We start from the raw sequence: 27,270 nt of genomic DNA, 5'->3' as shown, positions 1-27,270 counted from the left end.
GTCGACATCAATTCCCCAAAGATAAGTTAGCCAAGTAGAATAAAATTCGAACGTCAATTCGACAAGATGCAGCCGTGATATATTCTTCAGGAAGAAAAACCAACTCGCAGAAACAATAAAAATTAAACCGTACTGTCTTGCGTTAGTTTAAATGATAAGCTACAGCATTCTGGCATGGAGCACTGATCGTTGATATTCTTCCTAGAGAAATTCTGAAATTCATTCCTCAACTTAAACACAACAAAATTTCGGTAGGAACTTAATGATTTACGACATAGATGTGAATATCTTACTGCAATTATTTTGAACATATTCCAGTTGAAGAGGTGATAAATCAATTTGAAATTTTTAATCAATGTATGAATCTTATAGAAAATTGAAACAAGGTGTACAATAAATTCCCAAACTCAAGCGTTATTTACATCTTACTTTGTACATTTACGATGCCGTCGTTGGGGTGCCAACTGATGATGCACTGTCGGTATTGATGACAGTGATTCTGCAATCGACTTGGGTATAAATAGGGCTGTGTGCTTTCAGGTACCCGGTGAGGACGTCGGTCAGAGTTCCGTCTGCATGAAAACGTATTAAAAAGTTAGTGTTGCAGTTCGAAACTGATAATCAGATTGACTGCGATAGTTCCTTACTGATTGGTTTGGATGGCAAATCACGCAACATGTTGATTTCATCAGAGGTCCTGTACATGTAGTCAGTAATGATCACTGGGTAGATCTCTTTTTCATCCAAGTCACGGAATTCAGGGAAAGTGCAATTAGCACAACGGACTCTTACAGACACCACCTTAGAGTTAGGAAGCTTGCCATAGTCGTAAGTCACCTGAGTGCGATAAAGAAGAAAACTAGAATTTGTGTATACAAACTGAGGCAACATAGCCTTTCGATTGCATTTGCTAAAATTCGTACCTGAAGTCCAGAAAACTGCAGGAAAGCGCCATTATCGTCTTGATTCAAATCGTTAGTCACAGAGACAACACTCTTTTCGAGCATCGATCGCAACACCTCACCGCTCATAAAAACAACGACAGCTACGTTGTGGTATGGAAATACGGAGAGTACATCAGCCGCTGAAATCTAGATATGAAATAAAAGTACAACCTTCCTTAATTTGTTCTTGGTTATCTAAGTTTTGATGGTAAAACTATGTAGATTCGAGAGTTCAATCAGAGTTCAACTTCCTTTCCTCATTCGGCTCCTCGCAACCTGTTATAAGATTCACACTTACATCTTAAGACTAAAGTATGCGTATCGCACTCACCTGGTTCTTGGCAGGAATGGAACCTCTGATAGCCCCGCTGTTCAGAGCTGCGATTGCTGCATCGGTCCATCCATGTGCCCCTTGGTATTGCCTCATGTTCTGTGAACAGAAGAAATGGAAGTCAGTTCCGAATTATGAAGTGGAATCGGTTTCAATTTGCCACTTACGTAATCAACCATCGCGTCAGTCATTAAATTTCCCATATTACATTCTTGGCGACGACAGGCTTTTCGATCCCCGTTGAGAAGGACGCGGCTGCTGCCGATGTAGGTGATCCCCAGGTTGTCTACCGGTTCTCTCCAGTTCTCCAATTCTGCCACTACATCACTGGCCTAAGAAGTGTTAACGTATAATGATACCGTATCACTGTAACTCTCACCTTGTCATAAGTACCTGCTCAATTCTCGAGTCAAGGAGAATGGGATTTCCTTCAATACGAGTGAGTTCACCTTCAGAATCGAAAGTCATGGAAAGGTTTCCGATGTACTTGGTGTAGGCATAAGCTTGGACCACATAAACTTTTCTGCCACTACTTTGGATTACCGGTGTGGGATACAAGCCTTCCGATACTTCGGCATCTGGCTGAGTTCCTGAAAGTACGAGCATCAAGACTGTAATAAATCATGCAGACACGGTTGGCAGAATATTCGCGTATGTAACTTAATTCAACGCAATAATAAGTGATTCTCGACACAATCCCGACAACCTCTACCACAAAAAGGATACCATCACGCGTGTAAATGCAAATGCAATAGAATTTTTTATCGAGCAATATGCTGATTCGAGAAATAAACTTATTCAAGTCAAACTGAATTGCAATATTGCAGTTTGCAAATGACCAGACTCACCGTTGTTCAGGAATGTGTCGGTATGGCCGCCTATCACAAGGTCAATGTCCTCGACTTCAGCCGCAATTCTCTTATCCGCCGGGTAGCCAGAGTGTCCAAGAGCGATCAAAATGTTGACCCCACTGTTCTTGAGCCGCCTCGCTTCTTTGGATATTGCTTCAATCTCATCTTCGAATATAACGTCCTCGGTAGTAGCAAGCAGCTTCGTTTCCGGAGTCAAATACCCAATGATGCCAACTCGGGTGCCGTTAACGTCGAGGATGGTACTTTTTGCGAGTCTTGTTGCTTGAAGCTCCGGCTCATTTGTCAGATTCAGATTCGCCGCTAGTATCGGGAACGAGGCATTCCTCAAGAACGGCAACAACCCGTTGACGCCGTAGTCGAACTCGTGGTTCCCCAAAGACTGTGAATACAATCACGAAAACTGAGACTTGTTCGAAAAGAAATTCAGTTCTTACAATGGCGAAATGATAAACAACATTGTAGTTTCAAAGCCACTGAGCGTTGTTTACTATTTCTTAAAATATACAATTGGCTTTGCAATAACGTTTACAAAATGAGTGCTGATAATTATTATTAAGATGCTGTAAGATCGTTGACTCTCTAATCAAAGGGTCGATGACCAGGCTCGCAGGCTCGTTACATAATGGTTACATCAACGATTTAGTTCATCGCAACTCGGACATGTTCCTCAGTCGTTGTATATTTCTGACCGACAACCAGAGAATGATAAATTATCATCGTTCATGTACGTGGTAACTGGTACGTACCCTGACCCCCGCCCTTTATGTGATGATTATAGAAATCGTGTTTTTTATTATAGAAGTACTGATCGTCTGGGTTCGTTGAACCTTATACCGTAACTGGCAACGTGACGTGTGTAGCACAGAGATGGAGGCCAATTTTAGAAAAAAAAAATTATTCAAATATCAGTCATCATTCGACTATATGATTGATAGAGATTTGGCAGCCATTCAGCACAGTTTTAATTACTGTTTCAGCTCAGCCCTAGAAAAATCGTGGTTAGAAATTCATCTTCTACAGATGTCGAATACATATATGTTTTCTCAAGTTCAACTCAATAACTTCTTTATCACCTTGAATACCAGCAGTCCGTTATTATGTGCTTCTAGAGTTGTTAGCAGACTTCATTATGCGAACTTGCATACTGCAATCATCATAATCCGATGAAATAATTGTACGACTTACCATCGCATCTGGCTTTAAGATGTTCATGAATTTGGAGACAATTTTCCATCGATGTACGACGAACCAAACGGACCCTTGGTACGTGTCACCTGCATCAAGGTACAACACGGAGGTGTTACCAGCACGAGCATTTCTGATCACCGTCGCCAATCGTGCAAATCCTCCATAGCATTTATTTTTCGCTGCATCAGAATCACTGCACGTTCCAGAGCTTGATGACGTTTCTTCAAACCTATGAATAGAAGTATTTTCACGAATTACAAGTCACTGAAAAGGTATAAAAAATCCTTAGGTCTAGGTATGATGTTGCAGTATTGTAGAAAGTTTTTCGCTCAATGGACTAGTAGAAATTTCTGAAAATACTGTATTTTAACCTCTTCAAAATTGTGTAGATCTTGCCCTGCCGGGTCGTACCTGCTATGCTTATCATTTGTGTGAAGAATGTGCAAGTGCAAGCCTGAAGTCTTATCACTCGGCTGGGATATTGCAGCGCTCAATGTAGGTCTGGCGTTCAGAATCAACAGCGACGTTGTCAAAAATCCCAATACGTTGTATATCATGATTGTTCGCTTCACTGGGGAAAGGAATGTAATTTACTTAGGTATAAAACTGATCGCTGAACTCAAACTGGTTTAAATTCACTTTAGGGTGCCTATGAGTGAGGAACCAACGAATCGCAAATGAGTGCTAGAATTTTAGGAAAAATCAGTAGACTTATTTCTGAACCGGATTTCTTAACACCTTTTGGATTCTGTGAGACACTTAATACACACCCGCTCTTTTGGCTCTGATTCCAGGATGTCCGGATCACCTAAGTCCGGTTACACAACAGTGCGAGATTACCCTTGCGAGAAACGAATTCAGCGGTTGACGGGCATCAACTGAAGCGGTTCACGTGATTGCGATGCGTTTGAAAAGAGTCAGCGAGCCTGTGAGGACAAACTGTTGTGTCCCACACGATACTTTAGTGGAGTGAGGGGATTTTAATTTAAGATAAATTGTTCTGGTATTGTTTTTAGAACCTAACTATTTATTTACAAGTTGATATGAGGTGTTTATAAGATATGTTGATAATTCGTTGTCTGGATAGTTAGTTAAATTCAGATATTCGATTAGTATTTAAAACGGTTGGGTATTTGTTGCTCGAGGTCTTGATGGGATTGTTGGTGGTTGATGTCTCAATGGGAACTGACTGTGTTGAAGTAAAGTAAGAAGGAATGTGGAGGGTGTAGGAGTTCGCCGATTCGTCAATTTTTCCTATTGGTTGATTATTGCGATTGGTGGGAATCCAGGATTGGTCAAGAAATCGCACCGGAAGTCTTGGTTATAGGGATGGAAATTTTATACATAGGAGGAAAGTGGAAGCATGCAGGTATGACCTATGCTTGAACAATACGTGATCCTTTCGGGCTTTCGCGTACCTATTGTCCCGACAGGCCAGCGTTCACATCTGGCAGCCAACTGACTATTCATAATTGGTAAAAACCCAGGGGTAATGAAGTAGTGAAAAACCCGCGCTGGAAGTTCCATACGACCCTTAGACGGTTGATTTATTGCTCGATATTAAGTATAATGTTTAGGGTCGCAGTTCCCTCAGCGCGGTTTTGTATTGCCAGATGTGGGACTGCTGACCTTTCCGGACAGCTGGATATAGCTTGGAAACCACCGTCCAGGGAAATCCCAGCCGTATAAAAATATATGGATTAAAATTGAAGAATTGGTTAATTGTATAAATTGGATTGTGTTGATACGCAACACAGACTGTGTGGAATCTCGTTATCATTTATCAACTCGTGTAATTAAACGACCAACTCATTTGATAATATTGTAAAACGACAACTTAAAAAGAATGCTTATAACATATTGAAGTAATTATTATTTAAGTAATGTAGAGATGTGGACAGTATGGGACATGATTGATGCACATTTATGAGCGGGTGATATAAGTCTGGATGATAAAGTTTGTGCGATATCTTACATAATTAATGTAACGTGGATGATATATGTGGCACATGTGTTTTCAATGTATGTCAATGTATATTCACAAGTACGGGTAAGGTCTGGGCTGTTTCTTTGCAGAGGAATTATTAAATCGGCAATATGTTAAATAACTTCAACGAAATTATAAAATTGATTTTGAAGTTATCAGTTTTGAAGATCACAGGTAGCATCAATTCCTTTTTCCTCCTTTGGCTAGTGGAGGTTTCGGTATTGTCCTGATGACGATTATGGTGATGGCATAGGGAATCGACAGTAAACGAACATTTGACGTGTTGCCACGTTTTATTCGGGTCAGATTTCACTACGACTTTTACGGTTCTACAGAGACATGAATTGATTAAGTACATTATTATAAACCTATCCACATGCTATTCTGCTGTACGATGCGATGCTGTTGGTTCTCAATCGGTCTGATTGTTCCCTCTGGAACACAGAATACACATTAAACGAGTACTTATATAAACCTGCGGCGACGTTGAGAAGAGACTCCTGACACGTTGCCCGCAGCGTATTCGTGCTAGGCGCAACCGATTCCTCTCACATATTTACGTCGAAACGGTGCGTCAAAAAATTGTTTTCAGCATTTTCGCAAGAAGTAGAAATTTTCAATGGAAATCTAGAGTCGTGAGCCTTCTTTTCTTTCTGAGCCGAGAATCTTTTGTCTCAGAGTCCATTTATACGACCCTTTCTGAACTAATTAGACCCTGAGAAGTATATAGAATGGAAATCTTCCATTGTTTGGCTGTAACTCTTAATACGTTGCTCGCAGCGTATTGGGACTGCGCTCAATCGATTCCTCTCGCAAAATTACGTCAGAATAGTGCCTTACAGAATTAATTCCAGCACCTTCCAAAATCTTCGAAATTTTCGCGAAAAATCCGAAGGGGTTAGCCTTACTTTTTTCGCGATTTTTGAAGCCGGAAATTTTCCGTCTCGGAATCGATTAGTATGACCCTTCCTAGAGTAATTGGACCACCAGGAACTCAGAAAACACATGAAAAAGAGTCTAGGACCAACAGCAGAGAAATGACGATGAAAATCTCCAGTATTTTGGCTGTAACTTTTTATACGTTGCTCGCAGCGTATTGGGACTGCGCTCAATCGATTCCTCTCGCAAAATTACGTCAGAATAGTGCCTTACAGAATTAATTCCAGCACCTTCCAAGATCTTCAAAATTTTCGCCAAAAATCCAAAGGGGTTAGCCTTAGTTTTTTCGCGATTTTTGCAGCCGAAAATTTTCCGTCGTGGAATCGATTAGTATGACCCTTTCTGGAGTAATTGGACCACCAGGAACTCAGAAAACACATGAAAAAAAGTCGAGGACCAACAGCAGAGAAATGACGATGAAAATCTCCAGTATTTCGGCTGTAACTTTTTATACGTTGCTCGCAGCGTATTGGGACTGCGCTCAATCGATTCCTGTCGCAAAATTACGTCAGAATAGTGCCTCACAGAATTAATTCCAGCACCTTCCAAAATCTTCGAAATTTCCGCCAAAAATCCAAAGGGCCTTAGTTTTTTGGCGATTTTTGGAGCCGAAAATTTTCCGTCTCGGAATCGATTAGTATGACCCTTCCTAGGGTAATTGGACCACCAGGAACTCAGAAAACACATGTAAAAGAGTCTAGGACCAACAGCAGAGAAATGACGATGAAAATCTCCAGTATTTCGGCTGTAACTTCTTATACGTTGCTCGCAGCGTATTGGGACTGCGCTCAATCGATTCCTCTCGCGAAATTACGTCAGAATAGTGCCTTACAGAATTAATTCCAGCACCTTCGAAATTCTTCGAAATTTTCGCCAAAAATCCAAAGGGGTTAGCCTTAGTTTTTTTGCGATTTTTGGAGCCGAAAATTTTTCGTCTCGTAATCGATTAGTATGACCCTTTCTGAAGTAATTGGACCACCAGGAACTCAGAAAACACATGACAAAGAGTCTAGGACCAACAGCAGAGAAATGACGATGAAAATCTGCAGTATTTCGGCTGTAACTTTTTATACGTTGCTCGCAGCGTATTGGGACTGCGCTCAATGGATTCCTCTCGCGAAATTACGTCAGAATAGTGCCTCACGGAATTAATTCCAGCACCTTCCAAAATCTTCGAAATTTCCGCCAAAGATCCAAAGGGGTTAGCCTTAGTTTTTTCGCGATTTTTGGAGCCGAAAATTTTTCGTCTCGGAATCGATTAGTATGACCCTTTCTGGAGTAATTGAACCACCAGGAACTCAGAAAACACATGACAAAGAGTCTAGGACCAACAGCAGAGAAATGACGATGAAAATCTCCAGTATTTCGGCTGTAACTTTTTATACGTTGCTCGCAGCGTATTGGGACTGCGCTAGATCGATTCCTCTCGCAAAATTACGTCAGAATAGTGCCTTACAGAATTAATTCCAGCACCTTCCAAATTCTTCGAAATTTTCGCCAAGAATCCAAAGGGGTTAGCCTTAGTTTTTTTGCGATTTTTGAAGCCGAAAATTTTTCGTCTCGTAATCGATTAGTATGACCCTTTCTGGAGTGATTGGACCACCAGGAACTCAGAAAACACATGACAAAGAGTCTAGGACCAACAGCAGAGAAATGACGATGAAAATCTCCAGTATTTCGGCTGTAACTTTTTATACATTGCTCGCAGCGTATTGGGACTGCACTCAATCGATTCCTCTCGCGAAATTACGTCAGAATAGTGCCTCACAGAATTAATTCCAGCACCTTCCAAAATCTTCGAAATTTTCGCCAAAAATCCAAAGGGGTTAGCCTTAGTTTTTTCGCGATTTTTGGAGCCGAAAATTTTCCGTCTTGGAATCGATTAATATGACCCTTTCTGGAGTAATTGGACCACCAGGAACTCAGAAAACACGTGAAAAAAAGTCTAGGACCAACAGCAGAGAAATGACGATGAAAATCTGCAGTATTTCGGCTGTAACTTTTTATACGTTGCTCGCAGCGTATTGGGACTGCGCTCAATCGATTCCTCTCGCGAAATTACGTCAGAATAGTGCCTCGCAGAATTATTTCCAGCACCTTCCAAAATCTTCGAAATTTCCGCCAAAAATCCAAAGGGGTTAGCCTTAGTTTTTTGGCGATTTTTGGAGCCAAGAATTTTCCGTCTCGGAATCGATTAGTATGACCCTTCCTAGAGTAATTGGACCACCAGGAACTCAGAAAACACATGAAAAAGAGTCTAGGACCAACAGCAGAGAAATGACGATGAAAATCTCCAGTATTTCGGCTGTAACTTTTTATACGTTGCTCGCAGCATATTGGGACTGCACTCAATCGATTCCTCTCGCGAAATTACGTCAGAGTAGTGCCTTACAGAATTAATTCCAGCACCTTCCAAAATCTTCGGAATTTTCGCCAAAAATCCAAAGGGGTTAGCCTTAGTTTTTTCGCGATTTTTGGAGCCGAAAATTTTTCGTCTCGGAATCGATTAGTATGACCCTTTCTGGAGTAATTGGACCACCAGGAACTCAGAAAACACATGACAAAGAGTCTAGGACGAACAGCAGAGAAATGACGATGAAAATCTCCAGTATTTCGGCTGTAACTTTTTATACGTTGCTCGCAGCGTATTGAGACTGCGCTAGATCGATTCCTCTCGCAAAATTACGTCAGAATAGTGCCTTACAGAATTAATTCCAGCACCTGCCAAAATCTTCGAAATTTTCGCCAAAAAGCCAAAGGGGTTAGCCTTAGTTTTTTCGCGATTTTTGGAGCCGAAAATTTTTCGTCTCGGAATCGATTAGTATGACCCTTTCTGGAGTAATTGGACCACCAGGAACTCAGAAAACACGTGAAAAAAAGTCTAGGACCAACAGCAGAGAAATGACGATGAAAATCTCCAGTATTTCGGCTGTAACTCTTTATACGTTGCTCGCAGCGTATTGGGACTGCGCTAGATCGATTCCTCTCGCAAAATTACGTCAGAATAGTGCCTTACAGAATTAATTCCAGCGTCTTCCAAAATCTTCGAAATTTTCGCCAAAAATCCAAAGGGGTTAGCCTTAGTTTTTTCGCGATTTTTGGAGCCGAAAATTTTCCGTCTTGGAATCGATTAGTATGACCCTTTCTGGAGTAATTGGACCACCAGGAACTCAGAAAACACGTGAAAAAAAGTCTAGGACCAACAGCAGAGAAATGACGATGAAAATCTCCAGTATTTCGGCTGTAACTTTTTATACGTTGCTCGCAGCGTATTGGGACTGCGCTCAATCAGTTCCTCTCCCAAAATTACGTCAGAATAGTGCCTTACAGAATCAATTTCAGCACCTTCGAAAATCTTCGAAATTTTCGCCAAAAATCCAAAGGGGTTAGCCTTAGTTTTTTCGCGATTTTTTGAGCCGAAAATTTTCCGTCTTGGAATCGATTAGTATGACCCTTTCTGGAGTAATTGGACCACCAGGAACTCAGAAAACACGTGAAAAAAAGTCTAGGACCAACAGCAGAGAAATGACGATGAAAATCTCCAGTATTTCGGCTGTAACTCTTTATACGTTGCTCGCAGCGTATTGGGACTGCGCTAGATCGATTCCTCTCGCAAAATTACGTCAGAATAGTGCCTAACAGAATTAATTCCAGCACCTTCCAAAATCTTTGAAATTTTCGCCAAAAATCCAAAGGGGTTAGCCTTAGTTTTTTCGCAATTTTTGGAGCCGAAAATTTTTCGTCTCGGAATCGATTAGTATGACCCTTTCTGGAGTAATTGGACCACCAGGAACTCAGAAAATACATGACAAAGAGTCTAGGACCAACAGCAGAGAAATGACGATGAAAATCTCCAGTATTTCGGCTGTAACTTTTTATACGTTGCTCGCAGCGTATTGGGACTGCGCTCAATCGATTCCTCTCGCAAAATTACGTCAAAATAGTGCCGTACAGAAATAATTCCAGCACCTTCCAAAATCTTCGAAATTTCCGCTAATAATCCAAAGGGGTTAGCCTTAGTTTTTTCGCGATTTTTTGAGCCGAAAATTTTCCGTCTTGGAATCGATTAGTATGACCCTCTCTGGAGTAATTGGACCACCAGGAACTCAGAAAACACGTGAAAAAAAGTCTAGGACCAACAGCAGAGAAATGACGATGAAAATCTCCAGTATTTCGACTGTAACTTTTTATACGTTGCTCGCAGCGTATTGGGACTGCGCTCAATCGATTCCTCTCGCAAAATTACGTCAGAATAGTGCCTTACAGAATTAATTTCAGCACCTTCGAAAATCTTCGAAATTTTCGCCAAAAATCCAAAGGGGTTAGCCTTAGTTTTTTCGCGATTTTTTGAGCCGAAAATTTTCCGTCTTGGAATCGATGAGTATGACCCTTTCTGGAGTAATCGGACCACCAGGAACTCAGAAAACACGTGAAAAAAAGTCTAGGACCAACAGCAGAGAAATGACGATGAAAATCTCCAGTATTTCGGCTGTAACTTTTTATACGTTGCTCGCAGCGTAATGGGACTGCGCTCAATCGATTCCTCTCGCAAAATTACGTCAAAATAGTGCCGTACAGAAATAATTCCAGCACCTTCCAAAATCTTCGAAATTTCCGCTAAAAATCCAAAGGGGTTAGCCTTAGTTTTTTCGCGATTTTTTGAGCCGAAAATTTTCCGTCTTGGAATCGATTAGTATGACCCTTTCTGGAGTAATTGGACCACCAGGACCTCAGAAAACACGTGAAAAAGAGTCTAGGACCAACAGCAGAGAAATGACGATGAAAATCTCCAGTATTTCGGCTGTAACTCTTTATACGTTGCTCGCAGCGTATTGGGACTGCGCTAGATCGATTCCTCTCGCAAAATTACGTCAGAATAGTGCCTTACAGAATTAATTCCAGCACCTTCCAAAATCTTCGAAATTTTCGCCAAAAATCCAAAGGGGTTAGCCTTAGTTTTTTTGCGATTTTTGGAGCCGAAAATTTTTCGTCTCGGAATCGATTAGTATGACCCTTTCTGGAGTAATTGGACCACCAGGAACTCAGAAAATACATGACAAAGAGTCTAGGACCAACAGCAGAGAAGTGACGATGAAAATCTCCAGTATTTCGGCTGTAACTTTTTATACGTTGCTCGCAGCGTATTGAAACTGCGCTCAATCGATTCCTCTTGCAAAAATACGTCAGAATAGTGCCTCACAGAATTAATTCCAGCACCTTCCAAAATCTTCGAAATTTTCGCCAAGAATCCAAAGGGGTTAGCCTTAGTTTTTTCGCGATTTTTTGAGCCGAAAATTTTCCGTCTTGGAATCGATTAGTATGACCCTTTCTGGAGTAATTGGACCACCAGGAACTCAGAAAACACGTGAAAAAAAGTCTAGGACCAACAGCAGAGAAATGACGATGAAAATCTCCAGTATTTCGGCTGTAACTCTTTATACGTTGCTCGCAGCGTATTGGGACTGCGCTAGATCGATTCCTCTCGCAAAATTACGTCAGAATAGTGCCTTACAGAATTAATTCCAGCACCTTCCAAAATCTTCGAATTTTTCGCCAAAAATCCAAAGGGGTTAGCCTTAGTTTTTTCGCGATTTTTGGAGCCGAAAATTTCTCGTCTCGGAATCGATTAGTATGACCCTTTCTGAAGTAATTGGACCACCAGGAACTCAGAAAATACATGACAAAGAGTCTAGGACCAACAGCAGAGAAATGACGATGAAAATCTCCAGTATTTCGGCTGTAACTTTTTATACGTTGCTCGCAGCGTATTGGGACTGCGCTCAATCGATTCCTCTTGCAAAATTACGTCAGAATAGTGCCTCACAGAATTAATTCCAGCACCTTCCAAAATCTTCGAAATTTTCGCCAAAAATCCAAAGGGGTTAGCCTTAGTTTTTTCGCGATTTTTGGAGCCGAAAATTTTCCGTCTTTGAATCGATTAGTATGACCCTTTCTGGAGTAATTGGACCACCAGGAACTCAGAAAACACATGAAAAAAAGTCTAGGACCATCAGCAGAGAAATGACGATGAAAATCTCCAGTATTTCGACTGTAACTTTCTATACGTTGCTCGCAGCGTATTGGGACTGCGCTCAATCGATTCCTCTCGCAAAATTACGTCAGAATAGTGCCGTACAGAAATAATTCCAGCACCCTCCAAAATCTTCGAAATTTTCGCCAAAAATCCAAAGGGGTTAGCCTTAGTTTTTTCGCGATTTTTGGAGCCGAAAATTTTTCATCTTGGAATCGATTAGTATGACCCTTTCTGGAGTAATTGGACCACCAGGAACTCAGAAAACACATGAAAAAGAGTCTAGGACCAACAGCAGAGAAATGACGATGAAAATCTCCAGTATTTCAGCTGTAACTTTTTATACGTTGCTCGCAGTGTATTGGGACTGCGCTCAATCGATTCCCCTCGCAAAATTACGTCAGAATAGTGCCCTACAGAAATCATTCCAGCACCTTCCAAAATCTTCGAAATTTTCGCCAAAAATCCAAAGGGGTTAGCCTTAGGTTTTTCGCGATTTTTGGAGCCGAAAATTCTTTGTCTCGGAATCGATGAGTATGACCCTTTCTGGAGTAATTGGACCACCAGGAACTCAGAAAACAAGTGAAAAAAAGTCTAGGACCAACAGCAGAGAAATGACGATGAAAATCTCCAGTATTTCGGCTGTAACTTCTTATACGTTGCTCGCAGCGTATTGGGACTGCGCTCAATCGATTCCTCTCGCGAAATTACGTCAGAATAGTGCCTTACAGAATTAATTCCAGCACCTTCGAAATTCTTCGAAATTTTCGCCAAAAATCCAAAGGGGTTAGCCTTAGTTTTTTTGCGATTTTTGGAGCCGAAAATTTTTCGTCTCGTAATCGATTAGTATGACCCTTTCTGAAGTAATTGGACCACCAGGAACTCAGAAAACACATGACAAAGAGTCTAGGACCAACAGCAGAGAAATGACGATGAAAATCTGCAGTATTTCGGCTGTAACTTTTTATACGTTGCTCGCAGCGTATTGGGACTGCGCTCAATGGATTCCTCTCGCGAAATTACGTCAGAATAGTGCCTCACGGAATTAATTCCAGCACCTTCCAAAATCTTCGAAATTTCCGCCAAAGATCCAAAGGGGTTAGCCTTAGTTTTTTCGCGATTTTTGAAGCCGAAAATTTTTCGTCTCGGAATCGATTAGTATGACCCTTTCTGGAGTAATTGAACCACCAGGAACTCAGAAAACACATGACAAAGAGTCTAGGACCAACAGCAGAGAAATGACGATGAAAATCTCCAGTATTTCGGCTGTAACTTTTTATACGTTGCTCGCAGCGTATTGGGACTGCGCTAGATCGATTCCTCTCGCAAAATTACGTCAGAATAGTGCCTTACAGAATTAATTCCAGCACCTTCCAAATTCTTCGAAATTTTCGCCAAGAATCCAAAGGGGTTAGCCTTAGTTTTTTTGCGATTTTTGAAGCCGAAAATTTTTCGTCTCGTAATCGATTAGTATGACCCTTTCTGGAGTGATTGGACCACCAGGAACTCAGAAAACACATGACAAAGAGTCTAGGACCAACAGCAGAGAAATGACGATGAAAATCTCCAGTATTTCGGCTGTAACTTTTTATACATTGCTCGCAGCGTATTGGGACTGCACTCAATCGATTCCTCTCGCGAAATTACGTCAGAATAGTGCCTCACAGAATTAATTCCAGCACCTTCCAAAATCTTCGAAATTTTCGCCAAAAATCCAAAGGGGTTAGCCTTAGTTTTTTCGCGATTTTTGGAGCCGAAAATTTTCCGTCTTGGAATCGATTAATATGACCCTTTCTGGAGTAATTGGACCACCAGGAACTCAGAAAACACGTGAAAAAAAGTCTAGGACCAACAGCAGAGAAATGACGATGAAAATCTGCAGTATTTCGGCTGTAACTTTTTATACGTTGCTCGCAGCGTATTGGGACTGCGCTCAATCGATTCCTCTCGCGAAATTACGTCAGAATAGTGCCTCGCAGAATTATTTCCAGCACCTTCCAAAATCTTTGAAATTTCCGCCAAAAATCCAAAGGGGTTAGCCTTAGTTTTTTGGCGATTTTTGGAGCCAAGAATTTTCCGTCTCGGAATCGATTAGTATGACCCTTCCTAGAGTAATTGGACCACCAGGAACTCAGAAAACACATGAAAAAGAGTCTAGGACCAACAGCAGAGAAATGACGATGAAAATCTCCAGTATTTCGGCTGTAACTTTTTATACGTTGCTCGCAGCATATTGGGACTGCACTCAATCGATTCCTCTCGCGAAATTACGTCAGAGTAGTGCCTTACAGAATTAATTCCAGCACCTTCCAAAATCTTCGGAATTTTCGCCAAAAATCCAAAGGGGTTAGCCTTAGTTTTTTCGCGATTTTTGGAGCCGAAAATTTTTCGTCTCGGAATCGATTAGTATGACCCTTTCTGGAGTAATTGGACCACCAGGAACTCAGAAAACACATGACAAAGAGTCTAGGACGAACAGCAGAGAAATGACGATGAAAATCTCCAGTATTTCGGCTGTAACTTTTTATACGTTGCTCGCAGCGTATTGAGACTGCGCTAGATCGATTCCTCTCGCAAAATTACGTCAGAATAGTGCCTTACAGAATTAATTCCAGCACCTGCCAAAATCTTCGAAATTTTCGCCAAAAAGCCAAAGGGGTTAGCCTTAGTTTTTTCGCGATTTTTGGAGCCGAAAATTTTTCGTCTCGGAATCGATTAGTATGACCCTTTCTGGAGTAATTGGACCACCAGGAACTCAGAAAACACGTGAAAAAAAGTCTAGGACCAACAGCAGAGAAATGACGATGAAAATCTCCAGTATTTCGGCTGTAACTCTTTATACGTTGCTCGCAGCGTATTGGGACTGCGCTAGATCGATTCCTCTCGCAAAATTACGTCAGAATAGTGCCTTACAGAATTAATTCCAGCGTCTTCCAAAATCTTCGAAATTTTCGCCAAAAATCCAAAGGGGTTAGCCTTAGTTTTTTCGCGATTTTTGGAGCCGAAAATTTTCCGTCTTGGAATCGATTAGTATGACCCTTTCTGGAGTAATTGGACCACCAGGAACTCAGAAAACACGTGAAAAAAAGTCTAGGACCAACAGCAGAGAAATGACGATGAAAATCTCCAGTATTTCGGCTGTAACTTTTTATACGTTGCTCGCAGCGTATTGGGACTGCGCTCAATCAGTTCCTCTCCCAAAATTACGTCAGAATAGTGCCTTACAGAATCAATTTCAGCACCTTCGAAAATCTTCGAAATTTTCGCCAAAAATCCAAAGGGGTTAGCCTTAGTTTTTTCGCGATTTTTTGAGCCGAAAATTTTCCGTCTTGGAATCGATTAGTATGACCCTTTCTGGAGTAATTGGACCACCAGGAACTCAGAAAACACGTGAAAAAAAGTCTAGGACCAACAGCAGAGAAATGACGATGAAAATCTCCAGTATTTCGGCTGTAACTCTTTATACGTTGCTCGCAGCGTATTGGGACTGCGCTAGATCGATTCCTCTCGCAAAATTACGTCAGAATAGTGCCTAACAGAATTAATTCCAGCACCTTCCAAAATCTTTGAAATTTTCGCCAAAAATCCAAAGGGGTTAGCCTTAGTTTTTTCGCGATTTTTGGAGCCGAAAATTTTTCGTCTCGGAATCGATTAGTATGACCCTTTCTGGAGTAATTGGACCACCAGGAACTCAGAAAATACATGACAAAGAGTCTAGGACCAACAGCAGAGAAATGACGATGAAAATCTCCAGTATTTCGGCTGTAACTTTTTATACGTTGCTCGCAGCGTATTGGGACTGCGCTCAATCGATTCCTCTCGCAAAATTACGTCAAAATAGTGCCGTACAGAAATAATTCCAGCACCTTCCAAAATCTTCGAAATTTCCGCTAATAATCCAAAGGGGTTAGCCTTAGTTTTTTCGCGATTTTTTGAGCCGAAAATTTTCCGTCTTGGAATCGATTAGTATGACCCTCTCTGGAGTAATTGGACCACCAGGAACTCAGAAAACACGTGAAAAAAAGTCTAGGACCAACAGCAGAGAAATGACGATGAAAATCTCCAGTATTTCGACTGTAACTTTTTATACGTTGCTCGCAGCGTATTGGGACTGCGCTCAATCGATTCCTCTCGCAAAATTACGTCAGAATAGTGCCTTACAGAATTAATTTCAGCACCTTCGAAAATCTTCGAAATTTTCGCCAAAAATCCAAAGGGGTTAGCCTTAGTTTTTTCGCGATTTTTGGAGCCGAAAATTTTTCGTCTCGGAATCGATTAGTATGACCCTTTCTGGAGTAATTGGACCACCAGGAACTCAGAAAATACATGACAAAGAGTCTAGGACCAACAGCAGAGAAATGACGATGAAAATCTCCAGTATTTCGGCTGTAACTTTTTATACGTTGCTCGCAGCGTATTGGGACTGCGCTCAATCGATTCCTCTCGCAAAATTACGTCAAAATAGTGCCGTACAGAAATAATTCCAGCACCTTCCAAAATCTTCGAAATTTCCGCTAAAAATCCAAAGGGGTTAGCCTTAGTTTTTTCGCGATTTTTTGAGCCGAAAATTTTCCGTCTTGGAATCGATTAGTATGACCCTTTCTGGAGTAATTGGACCACCAGGAACTCAGAAAACACGTGAAAAAAAGTCTAGGACCAACAGCAGAGAAATGACGATGAAAATCTCCAGTATTTCGGCTGTAACTCTTTATACGTTGCTCGCAGCGTATTGGGACTGCGCTAGATCGATTCCTCTCGCAAAATTACGTCAGAATAGTGCCTTACAGAATTAATTCCAGCACCTTCCAAAATCTTCGAATTTTTCGCCAAAAATCCAAAGGGGTTAGCCTTAGTTTTTTCGCGATTTTTGGAGCCGAAAATTTCTCGTCTCGGAATCGATTAGTATGACCCTTTCTGAAGTAATTGGACCACCAGGAACTCAGAAAATACATGACAAAGAGTCTAGGACCAACAGCAGAGAAATGACGATGAAAATCTCCAGTATTTCGGCTGTAACTTTTTATACGTTGCTCGCAGCGTATTGGGACTGCGCTCAATCGATTCCTCTTGCAAAATTACGTCAGAATAGTGCCTCACAGAATTAATTCCAGCACCTTCCAAAATCTTCGAAATTTTCGCCAAAAATCCAAAGGGGTTAGCCTTAGTTTTTTCGCGATTTTTGGAGCCGAAAATTTTCCGTCTTTGAATCGATTAGTATGACCCTTTCTGGAGTAATTGGACCACCAGGAACTCAGAAAACACATGAAAAAAAGTCTAGGACCATCAGCAGAGAAATGACGATGAAAATCTCCAGTATTTCGACTGTAACTTTCTATACGTTGCTCGCAGCGTATTGGGACTGCGCTCAATCGATTCCTCTCGCAAAATTACGTCAGAATAGTGCCGTACAGAAATAATTCCAGCACCCTCCAAAATCTTCGAAATTTTCGCCAAAAATCCAAAGGGGTTAGCCTTAGTTTTTTCGCGATTTTTGGAGCCGAAAATTTTTCATCTTGGAATCGATTAGTATGACCCTTTCTGGAGTAATTGGACCACCAGGAACTCAGAAAACACATGAAAAAGAGTCTAGGACCAACAGCAGAGAAATGACGATGAAAATCTCCAGTATTTCAGCTGTAACTTTTTATACGTTGCTCGCAGTGTATTGGGACTGCGCTCAATCGATTCCCCTCGCAAAATTACGTCAGAATAGTGCCCTACAGAAATCATTCCAGCACCTTCCAAAATCTTCGAAATTTTCGCCAAAAATCCAAAGGGGTTAGCCTTAGGTTTTTCGCGATTTTTGGAGCCGAAAATTCTTTGTCTCGGAATCGATGAGTATGACCCTTTCTGGAGTAATTGGACCACCAGGAACTCAGAAAACACGTGAAAAAAAGTCTAGGACCAACAGCAGAGAAATGACGATGAAAATCTCCAGTATTCCGGCTGTAACTTTTTATACGTTGCTCGCAGCGTATTGGGACTGCGCTCAATCGATTCCTCTCGCAAAATTACGTCAGAATAGTGCCGTACAGAAATAATTCCAGCACCCTCCAAAATCTTCGAAATTTTCGCCAAAAATCCAAAGGGGTTAGCCTTAGTTTTTTCGCGATTTTTGGAGCCGAAAATTTTTCATCTCGGAATCGATTAGTATGACCCTTTCTGGAGTAATTGGACCACCAGGAACTCAGAAAACACATGAAAAAGAGTCTAGGACCAACAGCAGAGAAATGACGATGAAAATCTCCAGTATTTCAGCTGTAACTTTTTATACGTTGCTCGCAGTGTATTGGGACTGCGCTCAATCGATTCCCCTCGCAAAATTACGTCAGAATAGTGCCCTACAGAAATCATTCCAGCACCTTCCAAAATCTTCGAAATTTTCGCCAAAAATCCAAAGGGGTTAGCCTTAGGTTTTTCGCGATTTTTGGAGCCGAAAATTCTTTGTCTCGGAATCGATGAGTATGACCCTTTTTGGAGTAATTGGACCACCAGGAACTCAGAAAACACGTGAAAAAAAGTCTAGGACCAACAGCAGAGAAATGACGATGAAAATCTCCAGTATTCCGGCTGTAACTTTTTATACGTTGCTCGCAGCGTATTGGGACTGCGCTCAATCGATTCCTCTCGCAAAATTACGTCAGAATAGTGCCGTACAGAAATAATTCCAGCACCCTCCAAAATCTTCGAAATTTTCGCCAAAAATCCAAAGGGGTTAGCCTTAGTTTTTTCGCGATTTTTGGAGCCGAAAATTTTTCATCTCGGAATCGATTAGTATGACCCTTTCTGGAGTAATTGGACCACCAGGAACTCAGAAAACACATGAAAAAGAGTCTAGGACCAACAGCAGAGAAATGACGATGAAAATCTCCAGTATTTCAGCTGTAACTTTTTATACGTTGCTCGCAGTGTATTGGGACTGCGCTCAATCGATTCCCCTCGCAAAATTACGTCAGAATAGTGCCCTACAGAAATCATTCCAGCACCTTCCAAAATCTTCGAAATTTTCGCCAATAATCCAAAGGGGTTAGCCTTAGGTTTTTCGCGATTTTTGGAGCCGAAAATTCTTTGTCTCGGAATCGATGAGTATGACCCTTTCTGGAGTAATTGGACCACCAGGAACTCAGAAAACACGTGAAAAAAAGTCTAGGACCAACAGCAGAGAAATGACGATGAAAATCTCCAGTATTCCGGCTGTAACTTTTTATACGTTGCTCGCAGCGTATTGGGACTGCGCTCAATCGATTCCTCTCGCAAAATTACGTCAGAATAGTGCCGTACAGAAATAATTCCAGCACCCTCCAAAATCTTCGAAATTTTCGCCAAAAATCCAAAGGGGTTAGCCTCAGTTTTTTCGCTATTTTTAGAACCGAAAATTTTCCGTCTTGGAATCGATTGGTATGACCCTTTCTGGAGTAATTGGACCACCAGGAACTCAGAAAACACATGAAAAAGAGTCTATGACCAACAGCAGAGAAATGACGATGAACATCCACAGTATTTTGGCTGCAACTTTTTATACGTTGCTCACAGCGTATTGAAGTTGCACTTCATCGATTTTTTCTGCAAAATTACGTCGGAATAATGCATGCAAGAATTGTTTTCAATTTTTTCAATTTTTTTTAAATTTCTGTCAAATATTCAAAAGGGTCAGCCTTATTTTTTTTCCAGCAAAAAATCTTTTGTCTCAAAATCTATTCATGTAACCTTTTCCAGAGTCATCGAAGTACTAGGAACCCAGAAACGACATTACACACAGCAAAGGAATTACCTAAGAAGACTTCCGTTCTTTGGCTATAACACTTGATTCGTTGCTCGCAAAATATTTCAAACAGCCGCAATTGATTTTTTTGAAAAACCTACGCAGGATTGGAGTGCTTATCAACTCGTCCCAGCAGTTTGTCGAATCGTACGAAAACGAACTAAAAAAATCCACAAGGATTAAGCCAATTTTCTCGTGATATTTGACTTCACAACTTAGGATCGATCCACCCGACTCTTTCTGGACTAATTGAAACCGAAGGATTGCGAAAAAGGCATTTAGAAGATCATACGACCAACGTTTGAAAAAGTACGAAGAAAATACGGAGAAAATTCGCTCATTTATTTATTGTAACCTGGGTTTCATGAAATAGCAGCAATACAACATAAATCTTGTGTGTCGTGCAGAGGCGCACTGCAACTGTACAATACCTACAAACTCCAATAAATTTATCTTACATAACATATTTTGTATCTTGTCTAATGTAGTGTCCAATGCATTTCTTATATCCAATACAATAGTCTGATATATTATGTTATAGCTTATCACATTATAGCATCACTTTGTGTCTTTTTTTTTATACTTTTTGGCAATTTTTTAACGTATCATACACTGACACCCGAACACTTGTCCTAAAATTAAGGCAAACTGAATAAACTGAAACTTATCTGAAGCTGAAACTTAATAGCTTTGAGTTTGTTATTTTCCTTCCCCACCTCTTCCAAAGTCCGGTGTAAATTTTTTGTTTCACAGCTGTCACTTTTAATGCATTTTACGTAGCAAGTAAAGACCGTACACGTCAGATTCCTCTGCCAAAATTACGTCAATATGATGCATCAAAGAATTGATTCTAGCGTCACCCAAAATCTTCAATATTTGAACTGCAAATCCAAAGGGGTTAGCCTCACTATTTGAACAAAAAATTTTCAGTTACAATATCAATTTGTAGCATATTTTATAGACTTATTCGAGCCCCAGGAACGCGAAAGATATATCAAAAAGTACGTGGGACCAACAGCAAAGGAATTGCGAAAGAAATCTACTGAATGCAGTAAAGTAGGGTCAAATTTTGCAACAATTATGAATTCTGATAACGATATTTCGCAATCTGTAGCTAAGAACAATCGAGAACATGAAGTCCATCGAATCCGTAAATCGATCCGTGTCGTTAGGGTGAAATTATCGACACGCCTGCACGTGGCGAATAAACACCAAATTTTTTCGAATTTTTAATTTCACTTCGTTGTATCGGCATGGATATACATTTATGTCCCTTGTTTATTAATAAAAGATAAAAATATTTCATGTTACGTTCATCTCAATTGTTCGATTTGTCTTTACGTCGATTCTGTTACCGGTATAAAATATAAATACGTCTGCATCCTGTTTACTAATAATGGCAATTTAATCTAGTGAAATATTTATTCTTTACCCTTGTAACTACATTTTCAATGCGTCCAATACTTACACCCTGTGCAGGGTATGTAGATTTGTGTCCCAGAATCCGCAACACCATTTTTAATAGTTTATCTTTTTTTTCGCTCGTTCATCATTTTCAACGAACAAAGAAACTCTCTAACGTTGAAATATTAGTTCCCAGTCAAGGCCTGAATAAATCTGACTAAAATGATGGCAAAAGATTCATTTGCCGAAGTAAAATCGAAGTTCTCAGATTCGGCCAAGCGTCAATCATCGCACATCTGCGAGCTTTCTCGCGGCTCGGACAGTAACCTGTTAAAACTGCAACCGACAGCGTCGCTTCGTTTGAGGTTAAAACGGCTCTTCCAAAAAACCATCATCGTTTCAGAAAAACATCCAGCAACGCGTTTCTATCTCCGAAGTCACGCCGCAGTCGCTTTTGAAAAGAAACGCCACGGACGATCGCCCCACTGGTGGGTCATCCATCCTTGCAGCTCCGTCAGGTGAGTCGAGATATGCTAAAAGGTAATTACAACGGCATGGATGCTGACCTGTCTTCATCGAGTTCGTTAAAACCCGTCGCAGATTCTGGTGGGATACCATCATGTGCCTGAATTACTTCTTCTGCTTTCTCGCCATTCCGTACTTCTCCGCGTTTTACATGCTGAACAGAAGTTCGTATCACTGGAAAGAGTCGATCGTCATGCCTAACTACTTCATTTGCACCATCGATATCTTCCTGAACTTCGTTACGGGATTCACTTCGTCTAATAGCCACGAAATATTTCTAGATCCTGGAGTTATAGCAAGGTGAGAGTTTCAAAGTTTCCTTTTCGTTCGTCAGTGCATACCACCCTTACACCTTAAGGGGGTAATCTCCCATGTCGATTACTTTTATTAATAATTTTTTTTCCCATAGTAAAATTGATTTCATATTTCCAAATTTTTTCACACGTAACATAGGAAGTTATAAAGTAATACGGAACATTTCTTCTCCGTTTTTGATTGTATAGCTGGTACAGCCTGAAGTTAACTCTATTTAAATCTGGCAAAAAAATTTGTACGGCTTATTCTGCACACGTCTAGCTATAGCTTGAAACACCATCAAAATCATCCATCAGTATTTAATCCATCATTTCAACAATTTAAGTTGAAAAAGAAGTCTGCATTTTTTTTTTTTTTATCAAATTTGCATAATTCTGCTCAAGGCTATAGCGGCAAGTGTACTTTTGTTTGGCAAATACTTCCAAATTGAGATATCGTGTTATCCAGATTCAAATATGGGTAGCTTCAGGCGGGCATACCAGCGCGATTTACCACAAAAAACGTACAAAAAATTCTCCGTATTACTTTATAACTTCCTCTCTTATATGTGAAGAAATTAAAAATTACTATGTAAATTTTACTGGCAAAAAAAAAAAATTATTAAAAAACTCATCGAGATAGGAGACTACCCCCTTAAAGTCACTTTCAACGATCCCGCAGTCATTACAGTCGAGGTTACTTTCTGATTGACTTGCTTACCTCCATCCCGTACAGTTGGATTCTTCAGGATCACCGCACATTACCTGGTGGTAGGTAGAATGTAAATAATGAAATATTCATAAGACAGGAAAAGATGAATACGTCACTCCTGCACGATACAGTTCAAGTCCGGATCTTATGCTCCCTCAAATATTTGACGTTTGGTGATGAAATTTGATAATTTAGTCAACTACGTGTACACTACTGGCACTTAAAGATTCAATTTTTTTTATTGTTATTGAAATTAGCTGGAAATGAACATTCCAATTTCGCAACAATTATTATTCAGCTGTTGCCATTGCTGAAGTTACTGCGACTCCCCACTCTGTACAAGTTCCTAATGCAATTTTGGCAGGTACCTAATTCTACCACTGAAATTATCTGGCAGTAAAGATCAATAAATGATCCTTAACTCTGTGTAACAGGCTGTAGGCATCAATCGCAACGTCGCCTTCTCAATTTGGATTGCTCTCCTGACCGCAATGATTTTTCACTGGGCAGCTTGTTTCACCTACGGATTTCCATTCGTCCTTATGCATGCAACGGGATCCCGAATCGAGGTAGCTAACCAAATATGATGAAAATGGTGAAAACTTTTGGGTATTAATTACGGATTTTGTTGTGAAAGTTGCACATCAAGATAATAGTCTCATTTTCAATGGTGGTTATAGGATTGGAATACATGGTTCAATTACATATCGGACATAGAGCAGAATCCCGAAGATCATTTCAGACTGTACGAGTTAAGTTTCTACAACGGGCTAACTGGTCTATGCTCCATAGACTCGACCATTTTGGCAGATACTCAATCAAAGTTAGTATAAATCGTTCCAGACCAAATAGGCTGAATCCCTTGACACATAGGTGGTACATGCGGGAGTTTGTTAATAATTTATAAACAAAAAACCAATCTTACCCCGATTAGCAGCACCAGCGAGACGATAGGCGACAAGATTGTCACCTGCGTGCTGCTCATTCTCGGAGCCCTCTACCAATTCTATATAATCGGCAAGTCGTAGATGCTATAATCGTGTCGACGGGTATAAGGACGTAGATAATTTCACACCGATAATTGATATTTGTTTATAATTATATTATTCCAAACTAACAGTGGTCATCCTGCAATGGGTGGAGTCAGAGAATGCCCCAGAAACGAAGTACCAGCAGGTCAGGAACAGCCTAAAACTCTACATTCGTAAAAAGCAAGTTCCGCCGAGTCTCGAAAGAAAACTGCTGGAATACAACGAATACTTATTTCGCGAAAAGTACTTCAAGGAAAATGCAACCGTTAGCTCTTTTTCAGGTACGCACGTGCATATTTAAGTCAATAAAAATGCAACTTGTTGATTTGTATGTGCAGACCATTTGAAGGATGAAATCGTGATGCACACCTGCCGGCAGCTGATGGATAGTGTATCGATACTCTGGAACGTGCCGAAGCTACTGGTTGCAAGTATAATCAGTAAGCGAGACGATGATTAAAATATAAATACCTAGACACATACTTCGGTAAACGACTATACCCTGACTGATTTTTCGTTATTGCTAAAGCCGCTTTGAAACCAGAGATTTTTCTACGGAATGAAATCGTCTTCAAATGCGACGACGATGGAAACTGCATGTACTTCATAGGAAGTGGGACTCTAGCCGTGATTACGTACAGTGGAAAAGAGGTAAAGTGACAAAACGAGGTGATCGAGTGAAATCCGAAATCCAGACTAAACTCAAGCATCTCTAATTCCCAGATATGTCACCTCCAGGACGGAGCTCAGATCGGCGAGTCCTCGCTGCTTTATCCAGGCTTCAAGCGACCAGTGACGGTAATCGCGCTTGAAACGTGCGAGCTACTCAAATTGGAACGAAAAGATTTCAACAGGCTTATACCGGTCAACTCGGACCTTCATCAGCGGATGCGAAGAACGGTTAAAGAACAGATAGCAATTATCGTGAAAATCGAAAACGAGGACGTGCTCAAGCTTGATAAAGACTTAGAAAACTGGACCTCCAATCTTCGCACGGAATCCGGCAGTGAGAGGCCGACGAACCCAGAAGACCGACCGTGAAAGGATTCAGGTTGAAATTTCTTTCCTCCGAAGACAAAGGGAATAAGAAGTAACGATCACGCCAGGCGTAAAATGTTGACGGATAACCATTGTAAAAAACAGAAGCAACTTACATTAGGAATGTCCACATAATTACCTACTTATAAATTACAATACATAATCGCGAGTACAGTTAGTTGGATTAGTCTAGTATACATACAAGAATAACAGTGGAGCGTAGATGCAGCGAAACAGTTTGATTATTCTTCTCGTTTTGTTGGAGTTTTCGTCGACTCGTTGGACGAATAAAGTGCCTAAAGCACCTGAACCCAGTCGAAGTAATAGCCGCATTCAGTCAGTGCGTTGCGAATAAGTTAAGGAGTCTTGAATCCGAAGTCGTTGAGGAGCTTGAGGGCTTGTTTTTTAGCTTCATGGTCGTCGTCGTTGCGAGCTTCATACTCCGAAGCCATCTTGAGAAACTTGACGGCCTCCTCACGTCTGTTTAATTTCAAGTGAGTCTTACCTAGCATCAGCAAATTGTGGCTGTAAAAATTGGGGCTCATCTTCTCCGCGGCTTCGAAGTAACTCAACGCTTCTTCGAACGAAGATTTTGGCGGTTCCCCGAAAACCGCAGCTGCAATCTTCCTCTGGTACCAGGCGAGGTCGGAAATTTGGTAACACCAGCTGCCGAGCATGTGCAGCGTCGTCGCGTCCTTCGGGTTGAGTTCCGACGCCCTCTGGGGAAATTGATCAATAGATCGATGAAATCTCACGAGACTTTCACAATTTGACGCTTCGAATAGCTTAGATCAGTGATGAAGATTTTACCAGCATGTGATTTTTGACCGTAGCCAACTGCGTTATTCTCGCCTTCATTCCCTCATGGCCGCTCTTCGCGTCGAGAAATATGGCCATCCATTTGTGAACCGCGTGATGATTCTCATCGATCGCCAACGCGGCAACGGCCAGATCGTAACCTTCGTATATCATCTTCTTTGCTTCTACCTCCGACGCCGTTTTCGACATGTTGTAGAGCGCTCGGCACAACCGCCATAAGAATTCAACGTTCCCACTGTCCTGTTTGGATTTCAAAATAACAGCGAATCATTTTTCACGAAAGCCTTCCGAACTCAGGTCTCGAATTTTTTGAAATTCGAAAGTCTCTTTTTACCCTGTAGTGATTCAGCAGCTCGTATATTTGTTTATATTCAGACTGATCGAACAGCGCGTCAGCCTTCGCGAGTAGAATTTCTTGCGAAGTCACCTTGAAGTCCTTGTCGTCCTCTTTCCTCGTAATGAAGCCAAAAATTCCCATTGTAGTGAAAGGTGTAAGAACCAACGTTTCCCTCGACCATCTTCCCGTGGTAATTATCTGGAAGTTAGAGTAAGACATTTGTCAAAATCATTATACGTGTGTGTATCGCTTATATATATATTAGGGTGAGCAAAAATAAAAAAAAGAATGAAAATATCGTTCAAGATGATTGGGAAATCAAAAATCGCGAAGAGGCACCTCTTAATATTAATATTAAGATCTCAAACTTTCACAGAATTTATTTTTCATCATCTCAAACGATATTTTCACGGTAACAAAAAAAAATAGGAAAATTTTCATTTTTTTTTTTTTTTTTTGGCCCGCCCTAATATATATATATATATATATATATAAATATATCTTTACGGCTAGTGCATCGTCATACGATCCATAAGATTTGTCTAAATTATGAGCAATGTAGGTATACGTACCTTGAACAGAGAGTTTATCGAACGGCGTGAAGTAACGGGGACAACATTTCGAAACGAACCCGCGCTTGACACGAAGCGGTAGAATATTCTTTGCAGCTGCATCATTTTAAACTATTAACGTACAGTGATTTCTAATTATTCAACTGTAATTATTATAAACTAGATGGTATCATGGATCATCTCTATTCGTGTATATTGATTACAATAATAACAACAACAACAACAATAATAACAACTTGTTTTGAATGATTCAGCACATAAACAATGCAAGGGAAACGAATGGAAGTCTATATAATACAATCACATTGGCTGAATGTATTCCTGACTACAAACGAAGAGTAAAACAAAAATGTCGACTCTGTCACGGTGTAGGGACTGTAGGGTGAAGGTGAGGGACGGTCCACTCGTCATTCGCTCACTGACCTCACTGTGAAAAATGGTATTCCGTTTTATGGTCTACGCCATGTCACTCGGTACATTGGCAG

General features: G+C 40.8%; 3 protein-coding genes across 3 annotated transcripts; 1 reads left to right on the top strand and 2 right to left on the bottom strand.

Moving 5' to 3' along the window:
• Positions 1–267: 267 nt before the first annotated feature.
• On the bottom strand, positions 268–4,173 carry LOC124416329 (protein 5NUC-like). Its single transcript, XM_046897262.1, has 11 exons — positions 4,106–4,173; positions 3,747–3,906; positions 3,333–3,564; positions 2,124–2,526; positions 1,669–1,865; positions 1,443–1,607; positions 1,276–1,374; positions 924–1,091; positions 648–837; positions 443–572; positions 268–292 (listed from the first exon to the last, which is right to left on the bottom strand). The coding sequence occupies exons 2-11, from the start codon at positions 3,890–3,892 to the stop codon at positions 268–270; spliced, it is 1,755 nt and encodes a 584-aa protein (XP_046753218.1). The 5' UTR covers positions 3,893–3,906; positions 4,106–4,173.
• Positions 4,174–21,507: 17,334 nt separating this feature from the next.
• Positions 21,508–25,363, top strand: LOC124416378 (potassium/sodium hyperpolarization-activated cyclic nucleotide-gated channel 2-like). Its single transcript, XM_046897377.1, has 11 exons — positions 21,508–21,976; positions 22,059–22,283; positions 22,959–23,047; positions 23,246–23,356; positions 23,427–23,557; positions 23,669–23,811; positions 23,923–24,005; positions 24,109–24,300; positions 24,358–24,459; positions 24,549–24,670; positions 24,743–25,363. Exons 1-11 carry the CDS (start codon positions 21,681–21,683, stop codon positions 25,058–25,060), a joined length of 1,812 nt encoding a protein of 603 aa, XP_046753333.1. The 5' UTR covers positions 21,508–21,680; the 3' UTR covers positions 25,061–25,363.
• LOC124416377 (regulator of microtubule dynamics protein 1-like) lies at positions 25,155–27,270 on the bottom strand. The gene is made up of 4 exons (XM_046897376.1): positions 26,786–27,270; positions 26,211–26,411; positions 25,868–26,116; positions 25,155–25,776 (listed from the first exon to the last, which is right to left on the bottom strand). Exons 1-4 carry the CDS (start codon positions 26,888–26,890, stop codon positions 25,414–25,416), a joined length of 918 nt encoding a protein of 305 aa, XP_046753332.1. The 5' UTR covers positions 26,891–27,270; the 3' UTR covers positions 25,155–25,413.

This window comes from Diprion similis, chromosome 2 (assembly GCF_021155765.1).
Source record: "Diprion similis isolate iyDipSimi1 chromosome 2, iyDipSimi1.1, whole genome shotgun sequence".
NCBI lineage: Eukaryota > Metazoa > Arthropoda > Insecta > Hymenoptera > Diprionidae > Diprion > Diprion similis.
This window is presented reverse-complemented; position numbering and strand designations above follow the sequence as displayed.